At 31.6% G+C, this 19,507-nt stretch overlaps 1 protein-coding gene across 2 annotated transcripts in view; it reads right to left on the bottom strand.

Annotated features, from left to right (window-relative positions):
- Positions 1–19,507, bottom strand: part of MS3_00009576 (uncharacterized protein) — a gene marked incomplete at its 5' end in the record, with an annotated part of 59,458 nt that overhangs the window by 6,965 nt on the left and 32,986 nt on the right. For both annotated transcript variants that reach the window (XM_051217955.1, XM_035731716.2), the window contains 5 exons: positions 1,769–1,956; positions 10,528–11,034; positions 12,300–12,354; positions 17,876–18,045; positions 18,961–19,019. In XM_051217955.1, the coding sequence (XP_051064389.1) occupies positions 1,769–1,956; positions 10,528–11,034; positions 12,300–12,354; positions 17,876–18,045; positions 18,961–19,019 (979 nt within the window). The remainder of the gene's footprint in view (positions 1–1,768; positions 1,957–10,527; positions 11,035–12,299; positions 12,355–17,875; positions 18,046–18,960; positions 19,020–19,507) is intronic.

The following is a 19,507-nucleotide window of genomic DNA, read 5'->3' as shown; positions in this document are numbered from 1 at the left end:
CAATCACATTTAGAATGACAGGTTTAGGATTTTGGCGCGAAATTCATTCACCAAATTGTCAAAATAGCGTCCTGACATTTTAGCTGATGTCAGTTCGTGATGAAAACCATAAATCTAATTCCTAACCATCAACTGTAAATCATAATATTTTACTCTTCATTCTGCTTTATAACCATCAATTAGCGTCGCTCAAAGGTCGTTCATAAATTATAGTCTCAACATTGTTAAAAATAAACGTTTTAATAGTAAAATATTTAGAGCACATCTTCACAGTGCGTTAACACAATTTGTATGAACGATTCATTTGGAAGCGTTTAATATTGATCGTAAACTTCAGTGTGATTGACTGGCTAGAATGGTCTGAAGATTTTTTATTCCTTATTTAATAATCTGGATTCTTATTGGTTATAGTTCGTAAGTTTTCCAAAGATAAAGAGTTCGATTTTCCCGAATGACCTTAACTTTACTTGTTTTACTCATTTGCATTGCAATATGTTTGCATCAAAAGAAGAGTATTGTCTTTGCAGTTGTAAAGTTTTTACAACTAAATTTAATGTTTAAGATCTAACAAACAAAGCATAATGTAACTGGATAATATTTTCGCTTGTATGTATGCTCATATATAGCAGTAAAAAGGAACGACGTTTGATTCAATAGATTTGTAAGGTGTTTAGCATGTATATTGGTTGATTACTGAGTATTAACTAATGTCATGTTCATCATGTCCTTAGTGCTGTTAGAATTATATCGGTGAAGTTACAATGTAATAACTAGAATATGCAAATCAGTAACATGAACGCTTTATATTGATAGTATGTTATCAAATCATTTAATATCGTAGTGAATAAGCCACTGTATTAATAAATGTTTAGAAGTTAAGGCTAATGATTTTTTAAAGGTCTATGATTGTGACAGTCTTTTTGCTCCAAAATTATAGGAAAAGCACTTAAAAAAACTTATGAGATATTGCTGATACCATTCCAAACTTGTATCGTTTATCAGTAAATGGATTTCTTTTGACGAGTAAACAAAATTTAAAACTTGCAATTGTTGGAACGATCTAGAAAACTCCTCGAAAAAAGCCAAGAAAGGCTCTGAAAACATTGAGAAGTGTCTTATTCAATCAGCGTTCAGTCGAACTTTTGCCAGAAGCATCTAGAAAATGAAACGTCACATGTTGAGTTCCTGACTGGATGATTACTTATACTGCTACTATGTTTATTAGCATTCCAGAACTTTCTGGAAACGAAAAGACATCTAAAATACTGTGAAAAAATCCTAGATTTTCTGTACATAAACGAACCTTTGGAATAAAGTATTTCTTATATATTTCATTCCTTTTCTCAAGTATTCAAGTCTCTGTGTAGTTCTAGCCTGGGGGTTACTAGAAGAGTTCAGAAACCAAATCAAGCGTTCAATTAGCAAGACTTATCAGTAATATCATCATTTTATTTCTTTCTATAGATTGAAACTATATAGACAATTTAGAGACTAGCAACTTGGATTAGACTTCATTCATTTACAGGTTTAAGTGATTTGATAATGTGGTTTACTTTTATTTAAAATAACTGAAAGCGGTCGATATCACATTGTGAAACTCTTGTTTTGTGGTGATTAGAGTTATTATTGAAGTGTTTATTTTCGCTCAGAAATTCACTTCCGTTTCATTCTTAATGCAACAGTCATAAATAATAACTTTGATCTATTCAAAAACGTTTGTTCCAGACTTGACAATGACAAAAAGACTTTGTTTAAGAATTCTACTCACCTGAACATGCGAACAACACTATTACTTGTAGATCGTGATACATTTATGTTATCAATTGCAACTATAAAATCACCAGCTTGTATTCCACACTGCATTGCCGGTGAACCCGGTTCCACATGGCTAACGTAAACTGGACAATTACCACATAAAGTAAATCCGTATCCCTTAGAACCTTTTTGAATAAGAAACTGAATTAGGAAAAAGTAAGACACAGTAAAGTAACGATTATTGAACAAGAACGAATTAGTTGTTTGTTATGTGGACATCAGACAAAAAATATGGTAATTACGACAGGTTGTCAGATTATTATGAAAAATAATGTAATGTTCGTAACATTCTGATGACTAGGGGATTGAAGTTTTGACGTTTCACGGCTCAATGTCAGTCACGTCTACAAAGAATAAATGAATAGTCGAGTTAAATTAACACAAGCTTAGAAAGTACAAAGGAACAAAGCAACATACCTAGTACAAATAAAATAATTCTAAATAAGTCAATGACACGACATATGGGTCAAGGGGATTCCATGCGAGACATGTTTGTGTATTTTTGTGTATGTTAGTCAATATGAAACATGTTATATTTCTAACGTAAAAAACTTTAATTGTAGTTTGCTATTGCCCTTCTGTATAGAATCCTATTTTCATACTGTTAGTAAACTTTAGAATAAAATATCTTTCAACACTGTAAAGCGTTTTTATAGCATTATTTTCAATGAATTATTACTATGGCTGATTTTGAACGATAACTGTTAGATGTTATGACAAAAAAATTGGCTTGTGACTTAAGGCAATATCGAGGCAACCCGCACAGAATGCACATATGCCAACATGAGACTGACCAAACGCAGTCCTAAATAACAATGGGAAGATACAAGTAAAACAACACCAAGTGAATTTAGATAACTGTTAGACGTTATGACAAAAAAAATTAGTGAAGAATAATATTTACCTCATTAGATTCATAAGAATATAGGAGGACACTATGAATAGAAATGAATAACCTAATTATGTGGCATAATAGAAATGTTTTAAGAGTTGAATGTTTTAGACCGTAATCTGTAAAGGAATTAACGGAATTTGGGCGTTTTTTATTTCTTATTGGTCTAGAAAACCAAATGACCATTTTTGTTTATCATCAACCTCTCGAGTTCGAAATAAAGCACTATGAGTTTGGATTACTTAGCACAACAGTTTTATCATTAAAATGGTAATGTTGATGATGCTGGATCGAAAATGGCTATGTTTAATTTTATCTGAGGACAGTATTTCACTTTTTAAGTAGTTTGAACTAGTATTTGAATAAGATTTATTTTTTTAAACACAAACATTGGTACAAGGAGGCACCAAACAGATATGCACCACATAAATCATCCGATTTCTATGAGGGCTGTATTACTGCCCGGGTGCCCAGACCGAAGCAGGTGCTTTTCTTAGGGAGCCACACCCCGAAAAGTATGTGTCGGAGGTGGGACTCGAACACATGCCCACATTGTGGACCAGAACACCCAGGAGAACACTCTTGAGTCTGGAGCCTTAGACCGCTCGGCCACTCCGAATAAGAATAAAACTAATTCTCAATTTCATTAAATGCATAGAAATTTTAAAGTAAGATAATACAAATCAAAATTTAACCTTCAAACCCAAATTGAGTTACTGTTGAGTTGACAAAAAGTGAATTAACTTCATTGACGACAGTTGTAAATTTTCTATGAAATTGAGCAGAATCATATCAGATCAAAATGAAACAGGCTCTTCTAATTGTTGTCCAAAATAACAATGAAAGCATTTTAATGTATTCTACCTCAAAGAATGCAACTCCATCAAAAGTATTATATCGATTCTTACAAAATACGAAATGTTCATGATTATATATATCTGTTATATCCTAGTGGAGATTAAACTACGGATAACTTCTGAGACCTATTAATGGACAAATATTATATATACATGCCTATTGTATAACTATTCAGTAACTAGATTATATGTATCTATATTCCTCTTATTATAAGCTCCATTTTGACCTATACATTACTACTATTATACGATTTGATATTCTTAAATTATGTTCGGTTTATTGATAACAGTCTCCCACGTTCACAGCCACTTTTGGGCTCGATCTTGTATAAATGTTATTTCCTATTTTATAGTGTGATGCAGTCTGTTTGGCTTGTATAGAAGCCAAGTATGTTTGAAACAAATGATCCACATAGTAAAAGCTGTTATTGGTGTTCTGGACTCAACTGGACGGGCTAGGAGGACAAAGAATTAATAAGGACACTAGACTTGTCATACCGGTCGAACGTTTATTGGTTTTGGCACAGTACTAAAACTGTATAAGTCGTATTTCCATTAGCGAATAAATCACGTGATAATTAGCCGGTCTCCAAGTCACAATAATAATCTTTTCCTTTCTTCTAAGTTTATTGTTAATTAAAATTTCTATTTTTACCATTCAGGTTATTGAAAGTCCAAGTTTACAGAACCGTAAGTTTAGCGGTCCTAGTAAGCTTAGTTTTATTCAACCTGCATTTGAATGATACATTATTTTACAATGTATATTCCACAAGTCTACTGTAGTCAAATTGGATTTTATACTGTGTAATATAACTTCACATAAGGAATGTAATATTTACAAATTCCTATTTCTTGTTATCATGAACTTCTATATTTCTGAACATAAATTTTACAACCAATTTGAGGTCATTCAGTAATTCAAAAAGCAGTGCAAATCGAGACTTATGATTAAAATTAATGGTGAATGAAATTTAATTCTTATTTTTCCTTCTACAAAACTTGCCAATTAATACAATAATTAAGGATTCCGACTCAGTGGTCTAAAGGCTAAGTGTTCGCGCGCGAGACTGGTAGGTCCAAAGTTCGAATCTCTTGGGGCCGGATCGTGGATGAGCACTGTTGAGAAGTCCCATACTAGAATAAAACCACCTTCCATTGATTCCAGGTTTTCCATGGTGGTCTAGCTTCAATTAACTCATGAATTCAATTAGTAAATTACTACAATCTACAAAAAACCCCTCTCTGAAAAATGTATATATATTTAAGTGACAAAACGAATGCTATTAGATTACTTTTTCAATTGATATTCAGTTTCCTAATTAACGTTGTCTTATTTCATTCATTTTTTTGAGATTATAATTTATGGACAACCTTTGAGCACCTCTAAAGTGACTTTGAGAGTATGCACCTACACACTACGGCTTAATGAAGATTATAATGAAGTGTGAGGAATTTACAGTTGCTAGTATGGTTTAGGAATTGTTATAACTGTGCTCTGTGTCCTTATTAATGTATAATGTAATGATACCACCAATTAAAGAACAGTGAATTATCGACTGGACCAATGACCCATAAAACTTGTACGAGCAGTTTAGAGTCCTTATCGGTCCTGCTTCCCGCCTAGACCTGCCTGTTAAGTCCAGAACACCAGTCTCAGCCTCTGTGATATGAATCGTTTATTTCAAACATACTGGGTCTAAATACAAATGAAACAGACCACGTAGCACCACAAAACAGGGAACAACATTTGTACAAGATTTAACCAAATGTTACTGTGAATGTGGGAGATAGTAATTAATAGACAGAGCATAACTCAAGAATGGTAAATCGTATAACAACAGCTCATATGTTAAAATAAAGCTCATAATAAAAGGGACACGAATATGAATAGTTTAGTTACTTATCAATTATGCGCTAAATATATACATATAGTATTGGTTCATAAATGGATCCCAGAAGTTACCATTCATTATTTTCATCGCGATATAACAAGAATTACATATATAGAGTTTTCATCACAAACTAACATTAGCTATAATGTCAAAAGTCTATTTAACCAAATTAATAAATTTATTTCGCGCCAAAATTTCAAGATTTGTTACCATAAATCTGATTGGTTTATTCATAAATTATTGTTTCACCACAAATACTTTCATGTAAATTGTTCACAATTCAAATTAATCATTTAAAATAGAATAGATTTATTATCCTTTTCTTCTTTTTCTTCCTCTCCTTGTTGTTGTTATGGTTATATTTTAACAGAACAACTGTTATATTTAATGTTGCACTAGACAGTTATTGTTTGAATCATCATTCTAGTTGTGTATATTTGAAAGTTATTGATTTATTTATTCTAATAATAACCATTAGTGAAGTTCATAATTTGTGTATTAAAATAAAATGATATAAATGATTCTTAGGTTTCTCATTTACTTTCATTCTTTTACTTTCTACTTAATCTATTTGTAATATATTTAACCCATAGAAACTAGTCATTAATAAATGTTATATTTAGTGTTGCTAAAAGTTGAGGTATAAGTTACCTGATTATGCCATTTTTATATGTATCTACGAATTCAGCTGCTCCTGTGAAGAAAGCTATATTGGGCGCAATACCAGACAACTGAACCAAATTGTTAGTGAACACCTCCATTCGTGGTTAGTAAAAGGTAATGTCAAGATAATACGCAGCTCGGTTCTATCACACTTGATCGATAGTGGTCATGTAGTGGACAGAAACAAATCAATTAAATTTATTTATCGTATTGCTACTATTTTTCCTTATGATATCGATCTCGTCTCTTACACATATTAGGAGCTGTAGGAAATCGAGCCAACAATACAAGTCTTTTTGTTGATAAGAAATTTGTAACATCCTTATCTCTCCCTTGGCCTTAATGAATGATTTTATTTCTTATTATTTTCCATACTCTTTGTTCGTTTATTTTTCTCCTTACCCTCCCAGCCTTTTTCTTTTCTCAAATATACACTTCACGGTCCAATTATTTGAACACTTCTTATTACGTAATCTTGTAATCTTTCTATGAATGTTATTTTTTCTAATTATTGACTTATTACCAATTATGTCATCACACTAACAATTTGTACTTTTAACTTATTTATGTAATCTATTCCACTGTTTTCATTGACTCATAAACTATCTTGATTGGTTTAGTAATTTCGTATACGTGTTAAAATATTACTGTATATTAGAGTAAAGCCTATGAATTGGCAACATTCTGTGTTATAACGCAACCAAATATTAGCTTTCGAACAAATCTTTACGTGATCTATCCAGAAAGGATAGAATTACATTTATTTGTTGCGCTTGATTTCGTTACTGGTTGAACAATTATTGGTTGAATAATTGGATGGTACTATTTATTTATAGCTATAGGACCCAAACTAAGGTTTGGACTAAATAATAACTGTATTTTGCTTTCAACTGGGAAATAGCGCGTATCTAAACTACCTAGATAGTTATTCTTCAGTTCAAACCTTAGTTTGGATTCTACATTTAGTCTGATGCTGTCATCATGTATTTGTAGTCAAATTCTGTGTTAATCTTTATCCATGGTACTAAAGTTTACAGGCTATAAATTAAATTACTGTCTACCCAGTGACCTCCGATATTTAAAGAGCTTCATATATGAAATATTAGTCAATCGGGATTCACAAGTATAGCAGGATATTTTGCCAGTGGTTGAGTCCAGAAGGATTGTTTTGTCCTATTTGCGACTCCTCACGTTGATTTGCCTGGTACTGATGTTCGTATTTAGACTGGAATCCAGCACTTATCGCTTCAAACATTAACGCACAGTCCACTTTGTAGTTGTTAATCTGATTCACAGGTTTAAGATTTATCTTGTGCAGTCCTAAATATTCACAAACACTTACAAATGATAAACATTTAGAAGCCACGATTTTGTTTTACTAAAATGAATCTTGACAATTTAAATGTTATAGTTTGAATAGAGTAATTGTTTCATACAATTAATGTACATGTTTTTTCGAAAACGACCAATTTTCTAAACTAACGGACACAAGTGAGTTACTCTAAAACTTCATGCAGATTAGAGGAATTCTATACTAAACTTTTAAAATAAATAATTAGTTGGTTTTTTTGGTGTTGACGGTTTCCATATTCACATGTGTCATAATGATGTTACTAAATGAACTTTCAGTTCATCCGACATACAATGAAGTGATGAAAATTTTATTTGTAACCAGTGAAAGTTGTTTTCGGTCTTATACAATAATAAAAGATTATCAAAAAGGTGCTCGGTTGACAAATTCCTACTTTCAAACAGCGTTTTACGTAATCATAGTAAATGCTTTCTCTTATCCTACCAGGAAAAAGCAAAAATGTAAATTAATTATGTTCATTAGTTAAAAAAAATTTCATTTATTGATCCAGTAAATTACATTTGTACCTCAAATTATTGATTACTTAACATTGATTACTACCAGCTAGATTTATTCAACTTTAATTGTTGACCGAATCTATAGGAATGATTTACACCCCATTGTAATATTTTGATGTCGTTTTAATCAGTTGTGGTTGTATAGTTGGTTCATGAATTAACCTTCATCTGAAGTTTTTCTTCCTTTCTCCAAATGTTATTAATATTTGTTCCTCCATAAAAAGTAGCAAGTGACAGTTTTTCTCAGCTATCACAAGTATTAGTATCTGTATATAACGAGATACAATAAATCCAATCGTACATTTTACAAAATTTAACCTTAGTTACTCGACAAAATAAGGTAATATCATGTAACTAAACTACTGGATTTCGCATACAAATAAATGATCGAACTTTTCTTTTGTCTATAGTTACTAACAAATCAAACTTTCACTAGGTCGTTTCGCTCTATGTCCGTATCCATACTTAGACATGTGTTTACATGAAAAATTCACATGAAAGATCTATGTAACGTTGGATTGTGACTAAACGTGGAACTTATGACATAGATTTAGTTAAACCTCATTGAAACTTGTGTCTGAATGTCAACATCGAGGTCCTCTCATTAGATGGTATATATATATGATTGTGTAAACACTAACACTGAAACTCAGGAACATTCGATTAACTAGTTGTAAACAAGACAAAATGCATATCTTGAATTTCACTGTTAGTCAAAATCTAATCTAACTAAAATTTGTGACTAAATATCGAGCAATACAAGCAATTCATTCATGGTGTAAAAATGCCAATCTAAACTGATCAGCTGAAAACATAAATACAAGTATGAAATCTGATAAATTATTTGACATAATTTGTACATTGTACTACTTTGAAATTAGTACCGAATATTGGAAAAAAAAGAAAAAAAAGAAAGTTACCATTGGTAGTGAGACAATAAAACGAATTAGAAAAAACAAAACTAGAATGCAGGGCAAGCAAAGAATATGACGAAAAAAAGGAGGATATCAATTTATATATTTTGTGAATTACTTTTCAGTTACCTAAAAGCTGGAATAATTGTAACTTGTAATAAAGTAAAATAAATGTGAATACTACTATAAAGTTGTTAAGGAGGTGATGCTTGGAAATTTGAAATAACTTTGAATACTTTTAGTCCAATTGGAACAATTTAGTAATGTTGAATTCTCTTAGGTAAACTTGTACTACTTCCCTAAAATTTGATGTAGAAGTGAATGGCGAATGATAGTATGTGATAATATTTTCTTCCAGAACGACAAAGGACATTTAGTTAAACCAGTCATTTCAGAGAACTTAATAAGAAATAGAAAGCACAAATGTAGATTATTCAAAATCATCCAAAGTGTTGCAATTCCTAATTATTGTACGTAGAATTGATTATAGGACTACAATATTAACATTATGGTAAAGGTACAAGTTGACAAAAAAACAAGAATTCCGTCGTACAATAGTAACTACAGGCAGAACTGAATAGAATAATTAGTGGTTAATTAATAACAAGTGATTACTCACATAAAAACAAGAATAACCTGCAACATAATTGCTATATTCTAATGTAAATCTTTAGAAGTTGAAGCTAATCAATCAATACAAGAAGTAGCACACCTTCGAATACATACAATATTTGTACATTCTTTCATAATTACAAATATGTTTGGGTTTATTAGTATTGAAGATGATGAAGACGTTTATTTATTTACTCTTAAAATTGACAACTCGGTTCAACGATTTGTACACATTGATGGATGATAGAGTAGTAACCAATGCTATGCTTTTTAATCCTAAGTAATGATGGAATTCTACCTATCCAATTGCAATATGACCAATATTCTCCAAGTTATTCGACACCGTATGCACTATGTCACATGGTTGGGGTCGGTCGACAAAAGTCATATTTGATAATGGCTCCACTCTATTTCGCACTCTTCATCTGGGTGTGTATAGTATTCTGAGGAAACTATTACTCGAAACCTTATTACTCAAAGTCACCTAAAGACATTACCACTGAGTTAGTCTAACTAATTGCTAGACTATAATATTTATACTGAATAATTAGTGAGGAATAACCAATGTGATGTTATCGTCAGTACTGTCGAATAGCTCAGTAGCAAAGTCCTTATCTCTGACACTTAGTGGCGTTAGACTGAATTATGTATGTAGTATCATTTTTCTCTGTACTAGATGCGTACCTCGATGATGAGTGTTAACTAAGACAAAATCAAAGTTTACGGCTTTCTTCCGCTTGTCTACAATCATTTAACATGCCGCCAAATACTAGTGCTCAATAAAATGATGATAAGCTTGAATTTGCTTCTAATATATAAACTCAAAAACTAATGGAGGTTGTTTGCTTTTAGTCATAGGTCTGCTGAATCTGTTCATTTTATACACGGAATAACAATAAAAGGTTGTTGAGCAATATTACTTTATTCAGTCTTCTAAAATTCATTGAGTATCCTAGCTTAGATACGTATATGGTGAAAACTATAGAAACTTAAGTGAAAATAATTTAACTCACTTGAAATATTCTCATATTACTTAAAGCTTTATTCGTATTTGGAATTGACATATTTGCTCGTATAGGAACTGGTGATGAAAATTGTGGAAAATGTGAATTAACTGGTGGGTTACTAATTTGATATGGTAACAATGTATTAGGCAGATTTTGTGAATAAATCATAAAGTTAGTAGGTGACAATACTGGACGAAATTCCCTGGAACAATGATTATTTATATTGTGATTATTACTAGCGAAATTACGATTTATATTAGGATGAATTTCATTTGTACTTGGACGTGTGACATGTTCATTAATCGATGTTAGAATAATAGGAATTTGTTGATTTGTTGTTGATGTGTTTGTTGTCACAGCATCAGTGACAGCTTCGGTTTTCATTATATCTGATACGATTAATTCATTTGTTGCACATAAAACATTTTCAAAGTTGGTGATAGGATCTAAAGCAGTTTTGAGGTGCTTCTTTTTAAACATTTTTTCGTCTAATAAATAATACCAACCTGAGATCTATGAACATTAGAGTAGAAGAAAATTAAAATTTAAACATGAATATATGTTTGTTCAATTAGTGTGCACTTTAGTTAGACACGTATCACTGGTGGGATAGGATTATAGTCACACTATTTTACAAATTAGCTAATGTTAGAGCTATAAACAGTTGGATTTCGAAATAACTGTATCAAGTTATCGTATTACTAATATGACCTGAAATCGATAATATTTAATTCACTTTAGAATTATAAACATACATTAATCAGTAATTTCACTTCACATCAAAATATCTATCTGATATTTCTTTTTGGTTTCAATGATCTTCCTAATGATGAAGATGAGAAACATAAACTAATTTGATTCCATTTGAGTTGGCTACATTCCCACTCTACACAAGATACTCAACAGCCATTGGACGGATACCATCAGCAACAGCCTACTGTTGAAGAGGACAAACCAGCTTCCAGCTGAAGAGGAAATCAGGAAAAGATTATGGAAATGGATAGGACATGCATTGCGGAAATCACTAAACTTTATCATGAGGTAAGTGCTAACTTGGAATCCTGAAGGGAAGCAGAAAAGAGGAAGGCCAAAGAACACATTACGTCGGGAAATAGAAACAGATATGAATAGTATGAATAACAACTGGAATGAGCTGGAAAGGATTTCCCAGAGCTTGGTCGGATGGAGAGTGCGGGTGGGCGGCCTATGCTTCTCCACGAGGAGTAAGAAGTGTAAGTTAGTAAGTAAGTGTGGTGAATTAAATGACTTCCACTTTTTGGTTAATAAACAGTTTGAGTTTTCTGCTATGAGCATGAAATGAAATTTAATATGCAAATAAGTTAATTTTATCAAAGAAAAAATTGATATTTAGAGTTGGGTGATAAATTACTCAATCAAATTCTAACCAATACATTGATATCTATTTATCTACAGCATAGGATTTGTGATTTTTGACTTGAATGGAATTAAAACAAAATGAATATTTGTTGTTTTTTAATAGTTGAATTCATGAGTCAATTGAAGTTAGATCATCATGGAAAACCTGGAAGCAATGGACGAACGTTTCATCCACGATCCCACCTCATGATATATATATAAAGATTTTATTTCATCGATCAAATTGTCTTACATAATACAGCTGGATTCGTACTGGTTAAAAATAGATTCTTAAGTTATGCGAACATTCATTAAAGAAAACATTCACAAAAAGTAGATACCACAACAAAAAGTGTAAATATTTTTACTTCTTTTAAATCATAAGCATCTAGTTGACTTACGTGTTTCTTGTTTTGTATACTAGGAATTCCAAAAGACATTCCACCAAGAAATTCACTTGAAATGAAATTACAAAAAAAATATTAATCAAATTAAGTATAAACCTTTCCAGTGATTATTCAATTAAATTACAGCCTCAGTATTGTCAATATAAGTCATTTTGATATCGGAATTAATTTGAACTTAATAAATGTTCTAGCTTGACAACAAACTTTGTTATGTCTTATCGTTCAACTGATTTACATTTCAATTCCCTGGTAAGTTTGTAGTTTTCATGAATATAAATTTGTCATTGTCTTATTAAACTTGTTAAACTTTACACTGGAAAACACCTAGAAATGAATTTGTTTTAATTGCAGAAGAAAATACTTACCTGGCTTATTAGCGAAAAGCTTGATGTTACATTTACCAATTGACTGGAAGAATGTTACTGTCTTTGGAATTAGTCATGATCTCAGCTAATCAATTATTCACTGAGGAAACTAGATGATTATGTTTTATTTGAAATATTCCCATATTGTAAATTTAGAACAACATATATAAGCGAACAATATTGTTTTCGATTAGATCCTCATCAGGCTTTACTCTAATATACAGTAATATTTATATGCATATACGAAATTATTAAACCAATCAAGGTAGTTTATAAGTCAATGATAACAATGGAAAAGATTACATAATAAGTAAAATGTGAAAAGTACAAATTGATGGTGTGACAACAGGTGCATTAGTTTTTTGATAAGCAATAATAATAAAGGTTCAAATCAATGTTACATAATCTGAAATAGGTCAATGATTAGAAAAATATAGAAACTGAGATAACAATTATAAAATTATAAGATGACGTAATAAGAAATGTTCAGATAATTGGACCATGAAACGTATAGTTGAGAGAAAATAAAGTGGTAGGAGGGTGTGAAGAAAAATAATAAACGAAGAGAATAAATAAATAAATAAATACATTCATTTATTACTTAAGGCCAAGGGAGAGATAAGGGAGTTACAAATTTCTTCTGAACACAAAGACTTGGCTTGTTGGCTCGGATTCCTATAGCTTCTGCTATGTGTAAGAGACGAGATCGAACACCATAAGGAAAACTAGTGGGAATCCTATAAATAACTTTGAACGACTTGTTTCTGTCCACTATATGACCGCTATCGATCAAGTGTGATAGAACCGAGCTGCGTATTGTTTTGACATAGCCTTTTCCTAACCACGAAGGGAGGTGTTCACTAACTCGTTGGTTCAGTTGCCTGGTAGTGCGCCCGATATAGCTTTCTCCACAGGAGCAGCTGAAATCGTAGATACACATAGAAGTGGCATAACCTGGTAACTTATCCTTCAATTGCGGAATCACCATCGATCGGGTCGAATACGATAGGCAGAGGTTGGCAGCATTAAACGTTCTCTTTACTGATTTAGTCAATCTATCTCGTAATACATCGCTAGCCACATCACCATTGAATTGCAGTTTCAAGAAAAGTGGTTTCTTGTTAGCCGTCAGGGTCACTATTTTCCTGTTTTTTACGCGCAAGTGTTTCTTCAGGAAACCCAGTGGATATCCTAATTCAATCAAAATATTATGAATGTGTTGTAATTCTCTATCGATAGTGTCGACTGAGCATATCTTAAGAGCTCTATTTGCAAGGCATTTGACTAAGTTTCTCTTATAATGAAGAGGCACAAAGCTTAAAAAATGTGTGTATTGGCTAGGCGAAGAACTTTTCCTATACACACCCCTGCTGATAGAACCATCTTCTTTTCTACTTAACAAAACGTCCAGAAAATTTAGTTTGTTATCTATTTCCTCCTTAAGTAATAAATGAATGTATTTATTTATTTATTTATTCTCTTCGTTTATTATTTTTCTTCACACCCTCCTACCACTTTATTTTCTCTCAACTATACGTTTCATGGTCCAATTATCTGAACATTTCTTATTACGTCATCTTATAATTTTATAATTGTTATCTCAGTTTCTATATTTTTCTAATCATTGACCTATTTCAGATTATGTAACATTGATTTGAACCTTTATTATTATTGCTTATCAAAAAACTAATGCACCTGTTGTCACACCATCAATTTGTACTTTTCACATTTTACTTATTATGTAATCTTTTCCATTGTTATCATTGACTTATAAACTACCTTGATTGGTTTAATAATTTCGTATATGCATATAAATATTACTGTATATTAGAGTAAAGCCTGATGAGGATCTAATCGAAAACAATATTGTTCGCTTATATATGTTGTTCTAGATTATGTTTTATGCCTAAACTTGATCAAAAGATTTTAATGCACACTTTGGATTGTGACTCATTAGTTAAAGTATGGCGTACCTCTGAGGGGACTTGAAAGTACCAGGTACGAAATATTACGGGATCATAAATTTGAGCTACTGAGTAGTTCCACAATAGAGCGTATCAACTGTTTATTGTTCCACGGTGTTCATCAGTTGACATCAGTTCGTGTTGTAAACTATCTTCGAAGCTCATAAAAATATAAACAGAGTCACCTTACTGACAAAAGGAGATTATAACGTAACTGATTTGTTAATTTTCTCTGAATTACGTCACTTTGTATAGATTAAGCTGGAGTTAACAATTATTTATTATACACATCATTTTTAATTTAAGAACTAAATTGAATTATAAGTTACTACATGGTAATTGAACTAGCAGAACTCATAGAGATATATATCAATATATGAATTCTTTGACATATTAAAAAAAACTCATTTACTTATATTATTACAGTAGATGGAAGATATTTAGAATCTTTATTTATTAAGTCTTGGATTTTGTTCATTATACATATTACCCGTTTGAAAAGTGGTTCACCAGCCTACCAATGTTCACTGAACTACTAATACTTATTTTGTGAGCAAATTAAATAAATAATAGTTGAGACAGTTTCCGAGAAATACGACGGAGCCTTCAGAAGCCCTAAAGGAGTCGAAGAGTTTTCATCCAATCAGAACGCAACGGGGCTTTCTAGGATATCAACGTGTCACGCTACTATTAGGTGGTAGCATAACGTGCCTCTTTGCGGACTGATTGAATTATAATATCTATAAATGCATTTTAATTCTTGCCCAGCAAGCACTTCTTCAGTCTTTTTCTGTCTTTTGATATGCGACTGCGGAGGTTCTATACGTTGGAGTGCCGTAGTTGTTTACTATACTCCGCATTAATCAAGTAGAGAACTTAACATAATACGACAATACGATAATTATTTAATTTTACATTTAATATCAATTATCAATTATCCGAGTATGCTATTCATATTGTATGCTGATAATTACTGTTATCTATTCACCCAGTTTTGACATTGCTTCCGAATGAAATCTGTTTTAAAGTTATAATTATTGAAATGCAATTAATTCCCACTGTCAAGAAAATTTGTATATAAAGAATGGTATTATTGCATAAGACGTTGTTTTTCACAGGTCAAACGTTATCTTCATTTTCATCTTCCTTATGCTTGGAGGTCGAGTTCTCAGTCTTGGTAGCATAATGCTGAAGAATATTTGGAAGAGTTCCTTGATAATATTATTGTTGACTAGATATTTTCAATTTGTGTAGCAAAAAGCAGATCGCAACAAGCAAAAAAACAAACAAAAACTCACCGATTTACTACTTATGTACAATGTGTATGGAAAGTGCCAAGTATTTGACTTGTTCGGCGCTATTGTTTTTACTTACTGGTGTCAGGAATCAACTTTTGATAACAATTTCAAACCTTCTCGGCAATACAAAAATATTTTTGTCATGCAAATGGTTTCTTTAGTCATCTTACAGTGAGCAAAAACAAAAGGTTAAGTAGAATAACATTTTATTTCTATCAGTTCTCATTAGCTACTTACAACTTCTAAGATTAAAAAAAATCATAATTATAAAGCCATTTGAAAATACAAAAGATCAAATAGTTATAAATAGGTAGTAACGTAATAAGCACACATTAATTATGCATAATAATAAAAGGAATATGGGTTGAAGACTTAAAATAAATTTACTGATGTTATAACACTCACTTTTACTTCGTCTAATGTTATAACAGGTTTACACTTTTACACTTATGGGACGTTAATTTACCTTAGACGATTATCTACACTAGATTCCCTCCCAGTGTCTATTCTACAGGACTTCAACACAACTCAGATCAACAACACGTGATTAGCCTGATCACAACGTAAATACATTTCCACACCAAAACCCGACACAATTCAACAACAATGAAAAATCAATAATAAGTAATTATAAGATAAGGGAATATATAACTCATCTGACACCTGTTAGACTATCTACATATCTGACTAAGCAGACAACCAATCATTATCATTCTCGCCCACACATCAACTGAACTAAACGTGAATCGAGAAATGAAGTGACAATGTAATCACGTTCAAGAGTTAAGAAGAATTTCATAATGTGACGAAACAGCTTTAAAGGCTATCAAATGTTAACAAATATATCTTTTACAATGCATTATTCAGGTTACTGATGCCTAATAGGAATAGCGTCATCAATATGTGAACTACTGTATAACAATTGACAAAACCAAAACTAACTTAGACTTTCATTGAACTTCAAATGTTTCGGAACATTGGAGAATAATACTTCAGTGTCTCCTAGCATTTAATTGAAGAAATTACAACTATCTATTTACTGATCTATCTATAAAAATGCTTGAGAAAATGGAATTTTTTCTTTCAAAAATTCAATGTTTCAACATACAATGAATTGATCTAATGGAACTTTAAAGAGGAAGAATGTATTTGTAAAATCTCAGCGAAAGAATACGTTCATCCTCTTTAATTTCTCACATTAACTCGGCCCCCAAGTACTGTGAAACAGTTCGACAAAATTTAGACGAAAGTTCTTAATTAATAGAATTTAGGTTTTCAACAGTTAGTAACTAATGGGAATCCAACGTCTTTTAAAAACCACACTTTTGATTCTCAGTAAAATAGGTTGCAGCATAAATGTTATGAACATTGTTAATTAATTTGGTGTTGTTTACTTGTGTCTTCCCACTGCAGTTGATCAGTCTCTTGTTGGCATATGTGCATCCTGTGTGTATTGCCTCGATATTGCCTGAAGTCACAAGCTTTATAAGCAAAGATGGATAGTGGCTAGCAGTGGAATCCAGTTTGAAGCGCGTTTCGTCTTATTTGGTACTCGTCAGCTGGATGTACCTGCATCTGAGTTGACGTTCGCCCTGGGATTCGAAGCCAGTATCGTCCGTTTCGAACGCCATCACATAATCCACATAGCTACCTAGAGACTGATCAGCTGCAGTCCTAAATAGTAGTGGGAAGATACAAGTAAAACAAGTGGCTATTACTAAGTTTTATGACGTAAAGATGTTTTTGTCAGAAAATTTAATTGCCTGTAGAATTGTTGTCAACGTTTTACGACGAAACGTCTTCATGTTAGCCAGTTGTCTAAATATCTATATATAAGATTTGAAAGATTCAGTTAAAAAATACTTAGGTGTTTCATTGATTATCCAACTTATACTAAGTATAAAAACATCCCGAATAATGATGTAAACCATAGGTCAACTCACCAGTCTAACTCTTTAGTTGATTGAGCATAGATTGCAAGATGAATTCTTTTACAATATTTTATTTTGTTTAAATTTAACAAAAATTCTTTATTATAACATGGTGTTGCTGAATTTTCGACTATTTCAGTAGTTTGTTCAAATGTAACTCCTTTGTCTGGAGATGCACTTATCTGAAATCGTAGAAAAAAAAGGTAGATCAACTTACCGATGTATTGACACCTATGTAATTTGCAAAGCTAATGATTACCTAACTAAATCATTCCGGTTTAAATGTTAGTCTGTTGAAGACGAAATTCGATCAGTAATGATGATCAGAAAAACATGATATTGGTTAATATTTAATGATCAGTTGGTGAAAACATTCTTGATTAATTAATTTCATAACTTTTGGTTATTTATGGCGTTTGAATTAAAGATTCACTGGTCAGTAACCCTCAATCAGATTTCATAGCAAACTTGTTCAGCTGAAGTGAACTATCTAATCATTTAACATTTAGTGCTAAAATAATTCCATAAATTCTGATTCATATATATGAAAGTAAATGTTTAAGTACATTTCCATCATCTAAAAGTACCATTTATCAGGTGTCTTCTTCATCGATGTCGTGAATTCAAGATCATGACTTAATGATGATATATTGTCAAAGAAAAAAGGACTATTCATAGTATTGTTAAATAAATTGGAATGATCACTCCAAATAGTGTTTTATACTTATTAATTATAATCAGAGAGGGGTTGTGTGGTTATAGTAGTATCGGGATCGTGGATGCACACTGCTGAGGAGAGACACAATAAGACAAAACGGCCGTCCAGTGCTTCCAGGTTTTCCGTGGTGGTCTAGCTTCAATTGACTCATGATCTCAACCATTAAAATATATAGGTTTGCGGTTTTTTCTCATCGGATTTTGAGAATATAATTGAAACATTTTATTCTGAACACCTGAACCGGTAAATATAACAGAATTGTAGCATAATTAGTATGAATTAGAGCATGATAAGACTAATAATTTTTTTACAATAACCATTCAACAATACTACAGCAGTATTTAGTTGGTCAAGAAAGAATCCGATAAAAGTCGCTTACTTTCACGAAAGAGTTGCAGTTCTGACTGGTAGTAGTACGAAGTCCTTTGGCTTCAATTACTGAAATGAAAAAAAGATATTTAAGTTACTGAGATGATAATATAAAGAATATACTCACACAATATAGCTGTATTCTACAAACATATTATTATAACTTTCCAATAACATAAGCAAACAACATCGTATAAAATTGGGAATGCTGGACAGCTTTGTTATCGGAGATTAGTGACTCTCTTATATTAACCACCTTTATAGGGTAGTTGAGTGTTCATCTTAAAGCTTAATAGATGTACTTTAAGTTACTGATCATTAAATTTGAATTAACAACTAGCATTTTTAAGTTTATATAACCACCTCTCTACCACTCTTGAACTGATCACATATCAATGGATAAATGGAAAGTAATTTTGACTTATTATTCACTGAAGTGTTCTGATCAAGAATACATAACTCTATAGTTTTTCTTCCATTCTTCTTTGTTATTCAATCTTTCAATAAACATGTAGTAAAGTTTGTCTTTGTTCTAATCTTACTTATTGAAAATATTG

The sequence above is a fragment of the Schistosoma haematobium genome, chromosome 7 (genome assembly GCF_000699445.3).
Source record: "Schistosoma haematobium chromosome 7, whole genome shotgun sequence".
Taxonomy (NCBI): domain Eukaryota; kingdom Metazoa; phylum Platyhelminthes; class Trematoda; order Strigeidida; family Schistosomatidae; genus Schistosoma; species Schistosoma haematobium.
This window is presented reverse-complemented; position numbering and strand designations above follow the sequence as displayed.